At 64.5% G+C, this 14,302-nt stretch overlaps 1 protein-coding gene across 1 annotated transcript in view; it reads right to left on the minus strand.

Moving 5' to 3' along the window:
- The window catches only part of SDK2 (sidekick cell adhesion molecule 2), a 48,058-nt gene extending 40,570 nt beyond the window's left edge, over positions 1-7,488 (minus strand). Inside the window, exon 1 of the mRNA XM_083805077.1 lies at positions 6,951-7,488. Coding sequence (XP_083661203.1) covers positions 6,951-7,029 — 79 coding nt within the window. The 5' untranslated portion in view covers positions 7,030-7,488. The remainder of the gene's footprint in view (positions 1-6,950) is intronic.
- Positions 7,489-14,302: the final 6,814 nt, after the last annotated feature.

Below are 14,302 nucleotides of genomic sequence, written 5' to 3' on the forward strand. Positions count from 1 at the left end.
AAGATGAACCACGGCCCCTCCGGGCTGTGCTGGGCAGGCTGAGCCCCAACCCCGCTGCACCCCACAAGCACCCCGGGAGCCTGCCCTGCACCAGAGCGCAGTGGTGCTGGGGACTCAGCAGCCCCCAAGGATGTTGGGGACAGCCAGGGCAGGAGGCACCCACCCTGGGGAGCCCGTGCCAAGCCCCTCTCTCAGCTGGGGCCAGATCGCCGAGGCGTGAAGCGGGGGACAGCGGGCGCATTGTCCGGCTCGGCAGGACGTGCTCCCTTTGGAATCAGCAGCTAATCCCATTTCATCCCCCTCCGTGGCCATCAGCTGTTTTTCAGGCATGCAGGAGGCGGGTTGCTGAAACCAGAGCTATTGTGTCCGCCGCACCGCCCCAGCCCCCTCCATCCATCAGGGCCCAGGCACCCGGCAGCATTCCCGCACCCGCTCCCACCCCGGCACCGAGCCCCTGCGGAAGCTGCTCCCCGTGTCCCCTTCCCCCAGGACCCTGTGCTCCAAGCCCAGGCGAGGAGGAGGATGAGGAAGCCCCGCGTGTCCCCCCACACTGACCCCACAGTTTCGGGGACACCCCCAGGACACCACCAGCACATCCCAGTGCTCGGCGCTCCCCGCCGGGAGGATCAGTTCCCGAAGGAGGGCAACGAACAAGATGCCGATGACACCAAACCCCGGTTAACGCCCAGCGCTTGGCCTACATTCGGCCCAGTTTCTTAATTTAGGAAACCCCCCCCATGAACCAGGACCTGGCCCTGGGGAGCACAGCGGGGACGCGCTGGGGCCAGGCTCCTCCGGGCAGCCCGGCGCACGCAGCCCAGCCCTGCAGACACAATCCTGCCCTCAGCCCCACGCTCTCCCCAGGGAAACGCCTGCTGGCTTGGGCGATTCACGTGCCCAGGAGCGGGCACGCACGCCCTGATCAATTAAAGGGCTCTAAAAATAGCATTTGCCTTCATCACCTTGCTGTGAGCCACGACCGCAGCGATGGTGCTGAGCGCTGGGGCACGCCGCCATGCAGCCCACGTCTCCCACCGGCCCCGGACCACCTGCAGGGGCCTCTCCCCCAATGCCACACGCGTCCCCGCTCCCCAAGGGGCACAAGGGACACCTGCCCATGCAAACCCAGGCACCCCAGCCCTGCAGCACCTGGCTTCGCTCCCCGGTGAACCCCCACACAGGGATCGGTGCCCCCCCCATGACCGCCCCCCACGTCCCGCAGGACCCCGGCACGCAGGCAGGAGGGCTCAAGGTTACAGCCGAGGACTCGCAGGTTGTCGCCTCCCCACCCGGCAGCACAAAAAAAGCAATTAGCTATCGCAGCTAAAATTAGCTCCGTGGTTTCTTCCTGCTAATGGTCAAACCCATCAAGGTTTCCCTACACCAGGGGCCTCGGCGTCCCCGCGCAGGCGGGCGGTGATGGATGAGAGCCGACGGAGCCGCTCACGTGTGTGCCTGTGCCGGGCAGCAAAGCCCATCCCCAGGGGGCTCAGCAGGGGGACACCGGCCTGGCCAACAGCCCCAGGGGTCAGAGTGCCCCTGTCCCCGTCCCCACCTCGCCCCCCTCCGTCCCCTGCCTCGGTTTCCCCAGCAGAGCGCAGCGCTCAGGACAGCTGTCATGCTGCGAGATGGGGACAGTGACAGCAAAAATGCTGCCGGGGAGGGAAGCGAGGGTGGCTTTGGCACGGGGACAGGTTCTGGCATTCCTGGCATTGTCATCACGCTGTCCCCCGCTCCCAGTCGGGACGCTCAGCTGCTGGCACGTGGCGGCAGCTGGCCACCGTGCCCAGGGCCATCCCCGGCCCGCGGTGGCCGCCGGCCAGGAGGTGACAGCGATCCGTGCGGGGAGGTAGCAGCCCAGAGCAGCCGGTGGCTGCCAGTCACAGCATCCCCGGGGACAGCGCAGGCTGGGAGCCCCCCGCGCCCACATTCCCCGTTCCTGGGGGGGTGGGGGCGAGGGCGCAACCGGCCCCACAGGAGCAGGGGAGACAAAGGGGGCCGGGGACCAGCTGCGGAGGGGAATGTCCCCTGCCCTCGGCCCCGTTCCCAAGGATCAGGTTACCCAGTTCCCAGGCAACCCGAGCCCCGGCGCAGCTTTTCCAGGCGCAGGCATTCCTGCGCCCCGCGGGGCTGGGGGCAAAGGGAGGGGGCCGCCGAGGGGGCGCGGGCAGGTGGTCTGCGGGGGCTGGGGAGGGAGGTGGCAGCAGCAGGATGCAGCCCTGGGAGCAAAAGGGGGGGGGGAGGATACACCCCAAAACATCCCTGGGAGCAAGGAGGGGATGGATGCACCCCAAAGCATTGCTGGGAGCAAGTAGGGGATGGATGCACCCCAAAACCATTGCTGGGAGCAAGGGGGGGGGAATGCACTCCCAGCAGCTGGCTCCAGCTCACCGGAGGGGTGCCCGGGGCCATGCCCTTGCAGGCGGCATCGCCGGCATGCCTGGGGAGCAAGGGATGCCAGGAGGGACCAGCACAGTGGGGAGCCACTGCCTTCACATTCCTGCCTGCCGGCAGGGTGAGTTGACAAAATCCTGCCCCAAATCCAGACCCACGGCCATGGATGGCTCTGGGGAAGCAAAGGGTGGGACCCCCCAGAACAGAAAGCAGCATGCCTAGGGATTTTGGGTGGGGTACCTGGCTTTGCCACCACGTCTCCAGCCCCTGGGTGACACCGTGCCCCCTCCAGCAGCTCCACGCAGCGCTCCCCTGCACAGGACAGCTCCCACCCTGGCCTGTCCTTCCCCAGGAGCTCCCAGGACACCCCTTTGTCCCCTGCACCCACTGCTCTGAGCCCCACAAGGGTGCCGGATCCCCACGGGTGACCACACTTTGGACAGCCACGGCTCAGCACCACGCACAGGAGCTGCGTGGCACCAGCAGAGCACCACCGGCCCCTCTGCCCTGCCCCACAGCCGCAGTGGGGCTCAGCTCACCCTCCGTTAGCGCGATCACATCACGTCTGACAGCAGCATATTTATTCCGGGCCCAGCACTGACCATTTTTCACCCAATGACACGCAACCTGCTAACGAGCTCAGGGAGGTAACGAGGGCTCATGGGCAAGGACACCCGCTGCTCACCCACCCAGCTGGGACCCAGCACCACGAGGGATTTGCTCCCTTGCAGCTCCGCACCCTGATGTGAGCAGCGCTTCGTTTTCCCCAGCCTGCACGGCTGCTGCAAACATCAACGCAGCCACCAGCCACTGTTTATGTAGGACCTACATAACGTGCTGCGGCTGGAGCTCATCCTGAGGTAGGAACCACCATCAGGGACCAGCTCCAGACAGGGGAAGAGGAGGACGGGCGCTCCCCTCCCGCACTGGGTCGGGAAGGGGGTGTCCCAACGGGGCAAAGCAGCACCTCGGGCTTCACAGCCCCGGGCAGAAGCTGCTGGAGCTGCCCCATTCCCGGCAGATCCGCAAGCACAGGACTCCCGAGTGCCACAGCAGCTGGGCTGGGGACAAGGACACAGTTCATAAAAACCCACAAAGGCAGACGCGGGGTCATTCCTCATCACACCCGCCCCTCCTGCAGCCCGTGAGCCAGCCTCCCTCCTCCCAGGTTTAATTATCAGCGTTTTCCCAGGATCACAAGCAGCCTGCATCCGCCTGCCTGCCTGCCTCCCTCTCTCCTCCAGCTCCTGCACTTGCTCCCGCTGAGCAAAAACACCACCGCAGCCCGGCCCCTGACATTAAGGGACGGGCAGCACTCGACGGGGCGCACACAGCCGGCACCGCTGGGCAGGGGCAGCTCAGCCGCCCCAACGCACCCAAACACACCAGCACAGGGGCTTCCGTGCAAAGGGGGGGGACGAGCAAGCAGCCGTGCCTGCACCCCAACCCTGCAGGGACCCAGCAGGGCACCAGGCACGGCGACCTGGGCTGCCCGCGAGCGGATCGCATCCCTCCCGTGCACGGTTATCGGGTCATCAAAATTTCATTGCTGCGCCTGGCCACTAATGGCTTCCAAAGAAGCATCAAATTTTAATCTCCCTTTCCTCTCCCCTAAAAGCCACTTTCCTTCCTGAGCCGGAGCTTTGCACGAGGCCAGCGGCTGAAGCAGCAGCCGAGCTCACGGGGAAGGGGAGGAGGCGCAGGAGCAGCCACGCTCGGCCGTCCCTGCCCCACCGCCCCCCCAGCACCACGCACACCGACCTGCCCTGCTGCAAGGGGCTTGGCCCGAGGAAAGCCCAAGAGAAAAAGCCACCCAGTGCTCCGGGGGCAGCATGGTGGTGGGTGGGTGCCAGCCCCATCCTGGCCAGCCCTGGGTTGGTGACTGCCACCCTGTAGCTGGGCGTTACCAACCCCACAGGGACCCTTTCATGGATAAAGGCACCTTCGCACGAGCCCGTCGCCGCTGTCACATCCCCAGGAAGGGGCAGGGGCTGCTCCCCTCCAGCTCTGCTCCGCAGGCTCCGTGTGCGCAGACGTGCCCAGGATCCACGCGGGGGTGCCAGAAGGATCCACACCTCCACTCCAGCCCCTAATAAGCCTCTTTGGCTGCCTTTTCAGGCCCCTGCCCCAAATCCCGTCTGGAACCTTAAGCCTGCCAAATCCCTCCTGGGACTGGCCGCAGCCTCCTCAATCCCATTACAGCCGCTGTGCCTGTGCGGGGGGTCCTGGGCTGTGCCCCCAGCCCCAGGGGAGGGAAAACTGCATCCCTGGGGGCCACAAAACCTGCCCGCACCCCCTGCGAGGGTCGCACTGCGACACAGCTCCCGCCCGGGCGGCGCTGACTGATTAGCCTTCCACCAGCACCGCATTCGCCTCCGGGTAATTAGTGCGAGGGCCCTAATCAATAAGTTATTTTTTGCCACGGGTAATTAATAATTACGCAGCGCAGCCAGGCTGTAATTAAACTTCCATCCCATCTCTTCCCAGCGGTACGGAACCTTTGTTTTAGTAACTGCAGGTATTAAAAGCGTTTCCTCCTGCGCCTGGGGAGCTCGGCGCCCCGGCCGGGAAGGTCTCGCGCCCTCCTCCCCCGCTGCTCTCCATCTCTATTGATCCCATTTTCCTCGGCTGCCGGAATCGATAGCACCTGCACCGAGCGGGTGTCTGCCTCCGCTCCCGGCCTGGCCATGGGGCCGCCAGCCCTCCGGGGGTGCCCGCAGCGAGCCGTCCCCGCGGGGCATCACCCCGTGCTCCCCGCCTGCCCCGCCGCAGCCGATGAGGGCATCGTGCCCGTGGGGCCGCTCCTCCTCCAGCTCCTCCACCTTGGCCACGACGGGCTGCAGCGATGCTTGTCCTCCTCAGCCCCCCGCGCACGGGGAACGGCAGCCGGGGAGGTGACCCTGCCCGCGTGTCCCCAGGGCCTCTGCCGAGCCCGTAACGGGGGACGGGCACGCGCCAGGCTGGCGACGCTCCCCGCGCTGCTCCGTCGCAGGCAGCGGCTGCTCGCCCGTGGCTGCCGGCCGCCACGCAGCGCAATGTCACGCTGCCCGCCAGGACGTGCGGGGCGCGCTGCAGGGAGAGAAGAGGCAAAGCCCAGACCGCGCGCCAGGAAAAGCTCCTTCCCCTCGCTTCCAGGCACAGCTGAGGCATGGACAGCCCCCCCCCAGGAGCCCCTGCAGCCCCCCCCCCGGACAAACGGGAGGGGAGCGGGTCCCGCCAGGAGCCCATCCCGCAGCCGGGAACAAACGGACCGTGGGGGACTCGCGAGCTGGAGACGCCAGCCAGGAGGAGAGAAACTCAGCAAGGGAGTGAATCAATCAAAGAGACCTTCACAGCTCCCCACACAGGGCCTGCCCGGATAATATACTGCCGCTTTAGATGTTATGTTCTGAACTTAATTACTGAGAAATTATAGCAGTGCTAGGGGAGGCTCAGGGGGAGCAGGAGGACGGGAACGCACAGGGACTTCTGGCTCCACTCGCTGCTGCAAACAAGGGCGAGAAATGTCACCGGCAGGGACCCCCCCGAGCCACAGCGCTGCACCCCGCCGTGCCCCCCCCCCCCATTTTGCAGCCTGGATCCACTCAGTCCAAGCAGTGGGGACGGAGGCAGCTGCACTGCAGCCCTGCCAGGCAGGACCTTCCTCCTCATCCTCATGGGGATCCTCTCTGCTAGGGAGGGGCAGGACCCCAGGAGGGCCCCCCCTTGCACCCCTGAACCCCAGTCGCACCCCAAAAAGGCCAGGAACTATTTCTACCTCTCTCCAGGGTAACGGAGCAGCTAAAACCAGACTGTGCCACGCCAGAGCCCCAGAGGTGACGAGCAGACAGGGCTCGCCCTGCCCAGCGGTACCAACTCGCCCCAGGGACCGGCTGGGTGCACGAGGAGCCCCCGGGCACCCATGGGGGCTTGGGGATGCAGCCCCCCCTCCAGCCCCAGCACCCTGCCCAGCCCAACCAGCCGGCTGGAGGTCGATGGGACCAACACCAGTGCAAGAGCTGCTCCCTGGGAGCTCCCAAACTTGTGCCCCAGGTCCTGCCACACAAGTGGGTTCCCCCGGGAGGGGGTGAAATGGGTGCCCTCGCCCTGCGCTGTCCCTGGAGGGTGCTCAGCCCCCCCGGAGCAGGCCGGCGCAGTCTCTACCCCATGCTCAGGGCAAAATTTCCCTCCCACCCCCAGAGCAGGGGCTGTTATGGGGCAGGGGGGAGGAGGAGGCAGAGCAGAGCTGTGCTGCTTGCCAGGCACTGCGCTCCGCACCCTTCAGCCCTGGGCACCAGCCCCTGGGGGGCTCCTTAAACACCGCCGGGGCTGTGCCCCCTCCTCGCCCCGAGCTCCGGGGCTGCCTCGCTCCCCGCCCCCCCGGCTGACACCCAAACTTCCCAGGGCAGTCTGGGGGCTCCCCGGAGCTCCCACCTCAGTGGGCTCAGCTGAAGGGGTGAGCAACGCCGGGACCCCCTCTCCCCAAATTCCTGCTCCACCTCCAGCATCAAAGCGGGAGAGCTGGGGGGCGAAGGAGCTGCACCCCTCGCCGGGACCCCCCCCTCGCATCCCCTTACCTTGGGCTCCGGCTCCCGGGGGGCCGGGCAGGGCGAGCACCACGAAGCACAGCAGCGCCCAGCTCCCGAGCCGGGCCATGGCTCCGCCGAGGCGGGGGCAACTTCCCCGACTTTATAATCCGGGCGGCCGCCGCGCCAGCCCCCGCTGCTCTCCGGGCACCCCCCCCCCGGCGCAGGGACCCCCGCAGCAGCGCTGCTCGGGGGGAGGCGAAGGCGATGGGCAAGGCTCCCGGCAGGGCGGGGGGGGGTTCCGCAGGCAGCTCCCCGCCGTGTCCAACTTCCCCGGGGGCGTGCAGAGCCGGGACCCCCAAAATCCGGAGCGGGGCCGGCAGCCGAGCCCCTCGTCAGGGGAGGCGGTGGGAAGCGCTGGGCTGTCCGCCCCCGGCCCTTTCTGCGTCCCCAGGCACCATCGGGGCCGGAGCCGCTCCCGCGGCTCGCTCCCGGAGCCGAGCACACCGCAGCCGCAGGGAAAGAAAAAAAAAAAAACACAAAAACCACAAAGTTTGGGGTCCGGGGGCGGGGGGGCTGCAGGCGGCCCCTCCCCAGCGCTCAGCTCCCTGCTGGGGACATCCCCGCCTCGGCGGCTCCGGGCGATGGGGCGGGGGGGGGGGTTGGGGGCGTCTCTCCCCCCCCGTCGCGCCCCGCCAGCCGGGGGAAGCCGCGGAAAGTGCGGCGGCGGCGCGCAGCGGCGCGGGGTCCCGCTCGGAGCCGGCGGCGGGGCGCGGCGGGCGGGCTGGCGGCGCGGCGCCGACCCCTTTGGGCGCTCCGGCCGGCTGCCTGCTCCTCCTGCGCGGCTCGGCGGCCGAGTGAGCCGCGGCGGCGGGGCTCGGCGGAGCCGGGGGCAGCCCGAGCAGGGGAGGCGGGGAGTCGGCGCGGCTCCGAGCGCTACCCAGCGGCCGCGGCCGGGCGCGCACGGAGCCTCGGAGGAGGAGGGGGGGGAAGCGGCCGCGTCCTCTCCGGCCGCCCCCGGTTGGTGCGGAGCGGGTGGCCCCCCCCCCGCCTCCAAAATGTCCAGCCGAGTCCGCTGCCCCCGCCCGGGGCGGCAGTAGGAGCTGCCCCTCCGCAGGTTTCGCCTCGCCAAGCGCCTGGAGCCGCCCCTCTCCCCGCTGCTTCCCTCCCCCGACAGCACTCCCAGCATCTGCACCCAGTCCCCGTTTTGCAGGAAGGGGACGGAGTGCGGGCCCCGAGGCAGCACAAAAGCAGAACTCGCTGCCACAAGATTATCAACGCAAACGGTATAGGCTTCTGGAAAAAATAGAAGCCAACGGCACCTCCCAGATAACATACCACCTCTTCAGGCCCAATCCTGCAACTCCTCAAGCCCAGATCTCCCAGCAGGATCAGGCCTTGATCACACATCCTTCAAAAATGACTGCTTTATGTCAGTATGGTGCCTCGCATTTGGTGGGGGAGAGCAGCTCAGTCAGGGCTGCTACTGAGCATTAACATCCAAGGACCTAAAACATTCACACAGAAGGAGATATGCGCCCTGAATGCTGGATCAGCCTCCTGAGCACAGGCAGTACCTTTGAGCCAAGGGACCTATGAGGATCAGGGTGAGAGCACGAGCAGGTTAGTCTGAAGCCAGGCCCAGCACCAGAGGGTCAAATCAGGGCAGGACAGGGGGAGCATTCTCACACAAGCCATGATACAACTGCGTGTTGGTGCCTGGGCACCGGCGTGCATTTTCACTACGTGATATAGGCTCAGATGTAAATCATGCACAGGGCTCAGGGGGACAACGCCTGTGTGCATGTTGCATATTTGGAGAGCTACTGCCAAATTTCCCATCGACCTCTCGAGGCGAGACTGAACAATAACCCAGCACTTGCCCACCCCAGCATTAATCAGCTCCGTGGCTGGCATTCTCAACCGAGACGACAGGGATCGATGTGCTGTGGGAGGCTGCAAGCCTGGCTCGCCCCTCAAGGAGGTGTTCCCCAGCACGGGCTGGAACCAGCGGGGAGGAAGGCTGCCCCACCAGGGGCGAGTGCAGCACCCCGCGGTGGGCTTGGAGCCCGGTCCCGCAGCACTAACACGTGCTGCAGCGGGGAGCAGCCGCGATAGCACTCAGCACACTCCCAGCCCCCCGCAGGGTCAGGGCTTTGTTCCTGAAAGAACAGGAATTCCTGTCTCCAGGGCCATAAATTCAGCACCTGCCCCTGCTGCCAGCGCTGATTTATGGTTATTACAATTAATCTTGCCAAGGTGTGAGCCCTTTATTACTTACTCTCAGAGGTACCTGGTTCCCCACAGCCACCCGGGCGGACTGGAAGAGTTTTGATCTCACAGCAACGCTCCCACCCAGCCCTGCCTGCTCCATACCAGCTCTCCTCTGCCCAGATTTGTCCAAGCAGGAGCAAGTTCCCGCACGCAGCCCCGTAGCTGTTTCCAGGGGTGGCTGGAAAAGCTGACACCTCCCCTGGGCAATGCTGCTACACCGCAGAGAGGGCACCCAGCTCTGGTGGCACCCACACTGCCCCCACTCCCTATGACCCTGGCACAAACTGAGCGATATCTGTGGACCCCTGCCCCAACTCTCCATCTCACATCAGCTTTGGCCCCATCCTCCAGCAACATCCCGTGGCCTGTGAAGCATCCCAGCTCCTGAGCTACGATTCGGGGCAGTGTCACTTGTAATTACGATGAGGCTCGCACACAGACCAGCTGCAAGCCGGTTGCATGACTCTCGCCTCTCCAAGACTATTCTGGAAGGGGTGAAAAGGCGCAGGTCTCCAAGTGCACATCGGGGGGGTGAATTTCTGAGCTCCCTTCTAGAAATCCCCTTCCCTGGCCCCCAGAGCAGGGGGCTCCAGCCCCCAACAGAAGCCCCACGGCCACCGGCTGCTGCTCGGGGCCTCTGCTAATGAGGGGTTTGCCCTGCGCAGCCCCGCAGGCAGCAGAAGGCAGCCTCAGGCCTATTTGTAGAACTGAAAGCTGTTATTTTGCCTCCTGCTTGAAGAGGGCGCATCAAAGTCAAACCCAAAATACGTCGCTAGGCTTGAATTAAAAAACTCCTGTCTGAAACCAAGGCAAGTTCCAAAAAAAGATCAAGGCTGTTTGAAATGTAGAAGTCTTTGCTCAGATGTCAGGCGCTTTGGGGACCAAGAGTCAGCGCTATCCAAAGGCTACAGGACAACAGCCAAGAGCTTCCTTCAGCCGTCCTCGGCACCCCTTGTCTTCCTCAGACGAGGCCCCAGCTCTCTCGGCACAGCTCCATGAGCAGGAAAGCAGCATGCCACCTCCCGTCCCCGAGTGCCACGGGGACCCAGGGCCCCAGAGCCCCAGGAAGGGGCTGGAAGCCCCTCAGCCCTCTCCTGCCATGCGAGGGGAGAGGCGGCAGATGTAACCACAGGCTGTCGGCACCGGCGCAGGGCAGAGAAATTGGATAATGGAGGCTCTGCAGTCTCGCAGATAGAGGTATAACAAGCTCCCACCGGCAGAAGCTGAAGCCAGACATACCCAGACTAGCAATAAGGTGCACGTTCCTAGCAGCCAGGATAACTGACTGGCTGCAGCAAGGCTCCCCGATACTTCTCCTTTGTAATTAAGATTGGAAGTTGTGTTTTGTTTTTCTAGTTTATTTTTTTTTTCCAGAAGCATCTGCTCTCCTGGAGGGGTGAATTCAAGGTGGTTCAACAGACCACGAGCAGACTCTGATCTGCTAGCTCCTCTCTTTAAAAGCTGGGCTTCAGGCACTTCCCTGCTCCCCAGGAGAGCCCAGGCAGCACGGGGCGAGGCAGCCACCGCGCACCTCGGGCTGCGGGACGGCTTCCCAGCCCCCAGGCAGGGCTGCACACAGCAGATGCTCCGCTCTCAGCAGGACTGAAGCTGCCTCCCACTGAAGGGCATCAAACGGGGCTCCACGCTGCCCCCGGATGCTGTGCAAGGGGCCTCCGAAGCGGCTCAGAACAGAAACATCTTTAATATTTGATGACTTTAAAATAAAATACCAGGAGGAGGAATAGCAAGAGGAGTGAACGCCTTCTACCTGCCAGCTCTGCTCCCTTTCCCAGCCGGGAGCTCTCTCCCAGCATCAGCTGCTCGGGGTGTCTCAGCCCAATTAAGACCGTCCTTCAAACCCTCCCTGAGCCCGAGCCGCACATCCCCATGCTCGGTGCAGGGGCTGCAGAGCTGAGGGGCTCCTGAGCCGGCAGAGCAAAGCAGGGACATCTTCCCGCCCCATTTCTGAGCAGGATCCTTCTCTCCCCGTGCCGAGCAGTGGTTTGGGAACGAGCCAGAAAGAGCCAGAAACTCCCCGGAGCAGGGAAACGTTTCCACAGCCCCGCTCCACCCTCACGCCATCAGTCCCCACCGCGCCAGAGATGCAAGAGGAGGCAGCGTTCATCCCCGCAGCCGTGCTCCGCTGGGAAGCGGGCATGAACAGGAGCCTTCGCTCCGGCACAGAGCTTTTATCAGCTCCCCCATAGCTCCGGGCAGGGCAGGGGGGCAGCTGCCAGCCCCTCTCCCCATGGGGAGGGCAGCAGGGGGCTCGGGAGCACAGCAGGACCCCAGTGCTGCGGCAGGCAGGGGGCTTCTTGAGCCCCACGGCAGGGAAGCCCTGCTCCGACAGCTCCAAACTCTTCAGCCCTTCTCCAACTGGGGAGAAATCCTCCTCTGGAGCAGCTACCGGGGAGCGGAAGCATTTCTAAACATGCCCACGTTAAAGCGAACTGCCCAAACCGCAGCCCAGGGACCACGAGCCCCACAGCCCTCCCCTGTTATTAGGGCTAAAGAGCACCCTGCACACGGGCTTTGTGGGGTTGGCTCCCCACCCCAAAGTCACTGCTGAGGCTTGGACACACCAACGGCTCCTCCGCCACCCCAAAGCTGAGCTGTGCTTTTCCTGCAGGCTGCAAGGAGCCGAGAGGAGCCCCCAGGATGGGTTTGGGGAAAGCTGGCTCCTCTTCATGTGGGCAGGATGAAGGTGAAACCACTCCACAGCCACCAGCACGGAAATGCCCATGAGCCAGCACTGGTTTCCACCAGCAGCCCCAGCCACAAGGCTGACTTTTAAATCAAGAGATTAAAAATTTAAACGAAGGCTTTGGCTCATTTTAAATGGTTGCTTAACATTTAAAGGCCATCTTCCTGAGTGCTTCTCGCTAACAGCAGCTGGGGACCGGCCGGGTTTGCTGGGAGCTGGATCCAAGGCTCTCGCTTAATCGCCAGCACCCGCAAGGTGAGGTTTTAGAGGTGCCCACTGCTGAGCCTCGTGTGCTGGCAGCCCCACAAGCTGGCCAGGTCTGAGCCCCCCCGGCTCTGTGCCCCTGGGCAGGGCACCTGCAGTAACCACACTTCTGACCCCCAGCTCCCCACATATCTGAAACTCAGAGAAGGGATTTTTGACGGACACACCCCACCCAAAAGCAAAGCACTTGGTAGGATGCCAGCTCCCTTTTTAGGGAGCACGCATCAAAACCACCCAAGCTCTCTACAGCACCCCTGGGCCTCGGAACTACCGCACCGCACTGAAGTGTGCGCAGAGCCGCGCAGACCCATGGCGGCCCTGGGCACCCCAATTCACGGCACCAGCACAAAGAGAGAAACAAGAGCCAAAGCCCCTCTTACCGGTCCTCACCGGGCTCTATGCAGAGCTCGGCCCATGCCTGCTCCTTCCCAGGCTCCTGGCCCCAGCCTTGCAGGCACCTCCAAGCGCTGCTGGCTCAGGCTCACTTAATGCATCTGCCTTCAGCGGGGAGATGCGACACACCTGTGTGCTCAGCCCCTCGGCATCTCCCTGTGCCAGCCTCCTGCCCCGGCTGATATGGAGGGGAGGGGAAGCCCCGTCCCCTCGCTGACAGGGTCACAGCCCGTAGCAAAGGATGGGGACCTCGCTGGGCGCTGCTGTGCCTCAGGCAGGATCAGGCCCCCGACTACAACAAGGGCAGGGGGCTGCTGGCTCCTTCCGCTGCACGCCCGCGGTGGGCCGCAGTGTGTTTTGGTCCCTGATATGCTGTAGTTAGAAAACTACAGAGGAGTGCCCGAAGTGGGGGGCTGCTCCCCATGGCCATCAGGTCCAGCCCTGTGTGCCCTCGTGTGCCGTGACGCTCAGCGGGGCTCGCCCGCCTGCTCGCCGCGCAATGTGGGTCACGCTGCTGGCTCTCCACGTGATGCCACTGCAGGAACCATCTCCTCCAGCGAGGCCACATCCACCCTCCCCCCATGAGCCCCCTGCACCCCAGCTGCCCCCACCTCACCGTGCCTGCCCGCCTCGGCCCCAGCCTCGGTGCTCCAGCCCAGCGCGGTGCGGGGGGCTCTCCGTCACTTGGTGGGTGCTTTCCCAGCACAGGGCACTTCAGGTGCTGCACTGATTTCCAGCACTACAGGATTAGGTCATAAATAATGGATAATAATAGTAGAAATAGTAAATAATATATTTACAGGCTTGCATAATGAATAATGCTGAGCATGAATCGCCATGCCTGGTGGAGCTGGCTGCAGCAGCGCTGCTGAACCCGCAAAGGGGACTGGGCACAAGCGGGGAGCTGGGGAGGGGAGCAGGCTGCTTTGCGGGGCCCCCAGAGCCTCCCCACCCCAAATACCAGCCATTCCTTACCCCTGCCTGCGTGCCCACAAAGCCCCGGGGGCATTTAAGGGAGACGCAGTTACCAGCTCCTCAATCAATCCTGTTAACAGCAGCAAAACCTCAAAGTGAATTATTCCGCGCGCACTGGCAAAAAGTCAGGTTGGGATCAGGACCCCGGGGGAATCTGGGCATGGGGGGCTCTGCGCAGCCCCCTCCCCGTGCCCAGCACCCAGCAGGATGGCCGTGCTGCCGGGTGGGCTCTGCGCCCCTCCGGTTCTCCCCTCTGCTGGGTTTTGGGCAGGGGGGTGCACCCCGAGCCATCCCCGCGTTCCCCCGGGGCCGGGCGCAGAGATGTGCGCAGACATGTGGGAAATGGATCGTGGCCGGTTCCTGCCGAGTGATTACGCTCGATAAGAGCCTGTCGATGCGATCCGCTGCCAATTGTCACCCCGCGCAGCGAGCAGCCGACTGGGGGCAGGCGGGGAGGGGGACGGGCTGCGCACCGACTGCTGACTCATTAAAAAGGAGCCGAGGAAATGGAGACGGCTCCGTGCTGGAGCAGTCGAGGCAGGACTGTGCTGCAAGGGCTGGCGGTGGAGAGCCACGGGGCTGCTTCTGCCCCCAGCACCCCCTGCTTACCCGGGGGTTCACCGCCTGCAGCCCCCGGGAGCCAGCAGGCAATCCGGTCCCGGATCCACCAAAATGTTTATTCCTGCCCCAAACAGCCTCACAAAATCAGGCGGAGAGCCCCAGCGTGTGCCCAGTCCTCTCCATGGAGGCAGAGGCTGACCTAGGGCCACCCCGCTGCCCCCTGCCTCAGTTT

This window comes from Anser anser (genome assembly GCF_964211835.1).
Source record: "Anser anser genome assembly, chromosome: 19".
Taxonomy (NCBI): Eukaryota; Metazoa; Chordata; class Aves; order Anseriformes; family Anatidae; genus Anser; species Anser anser.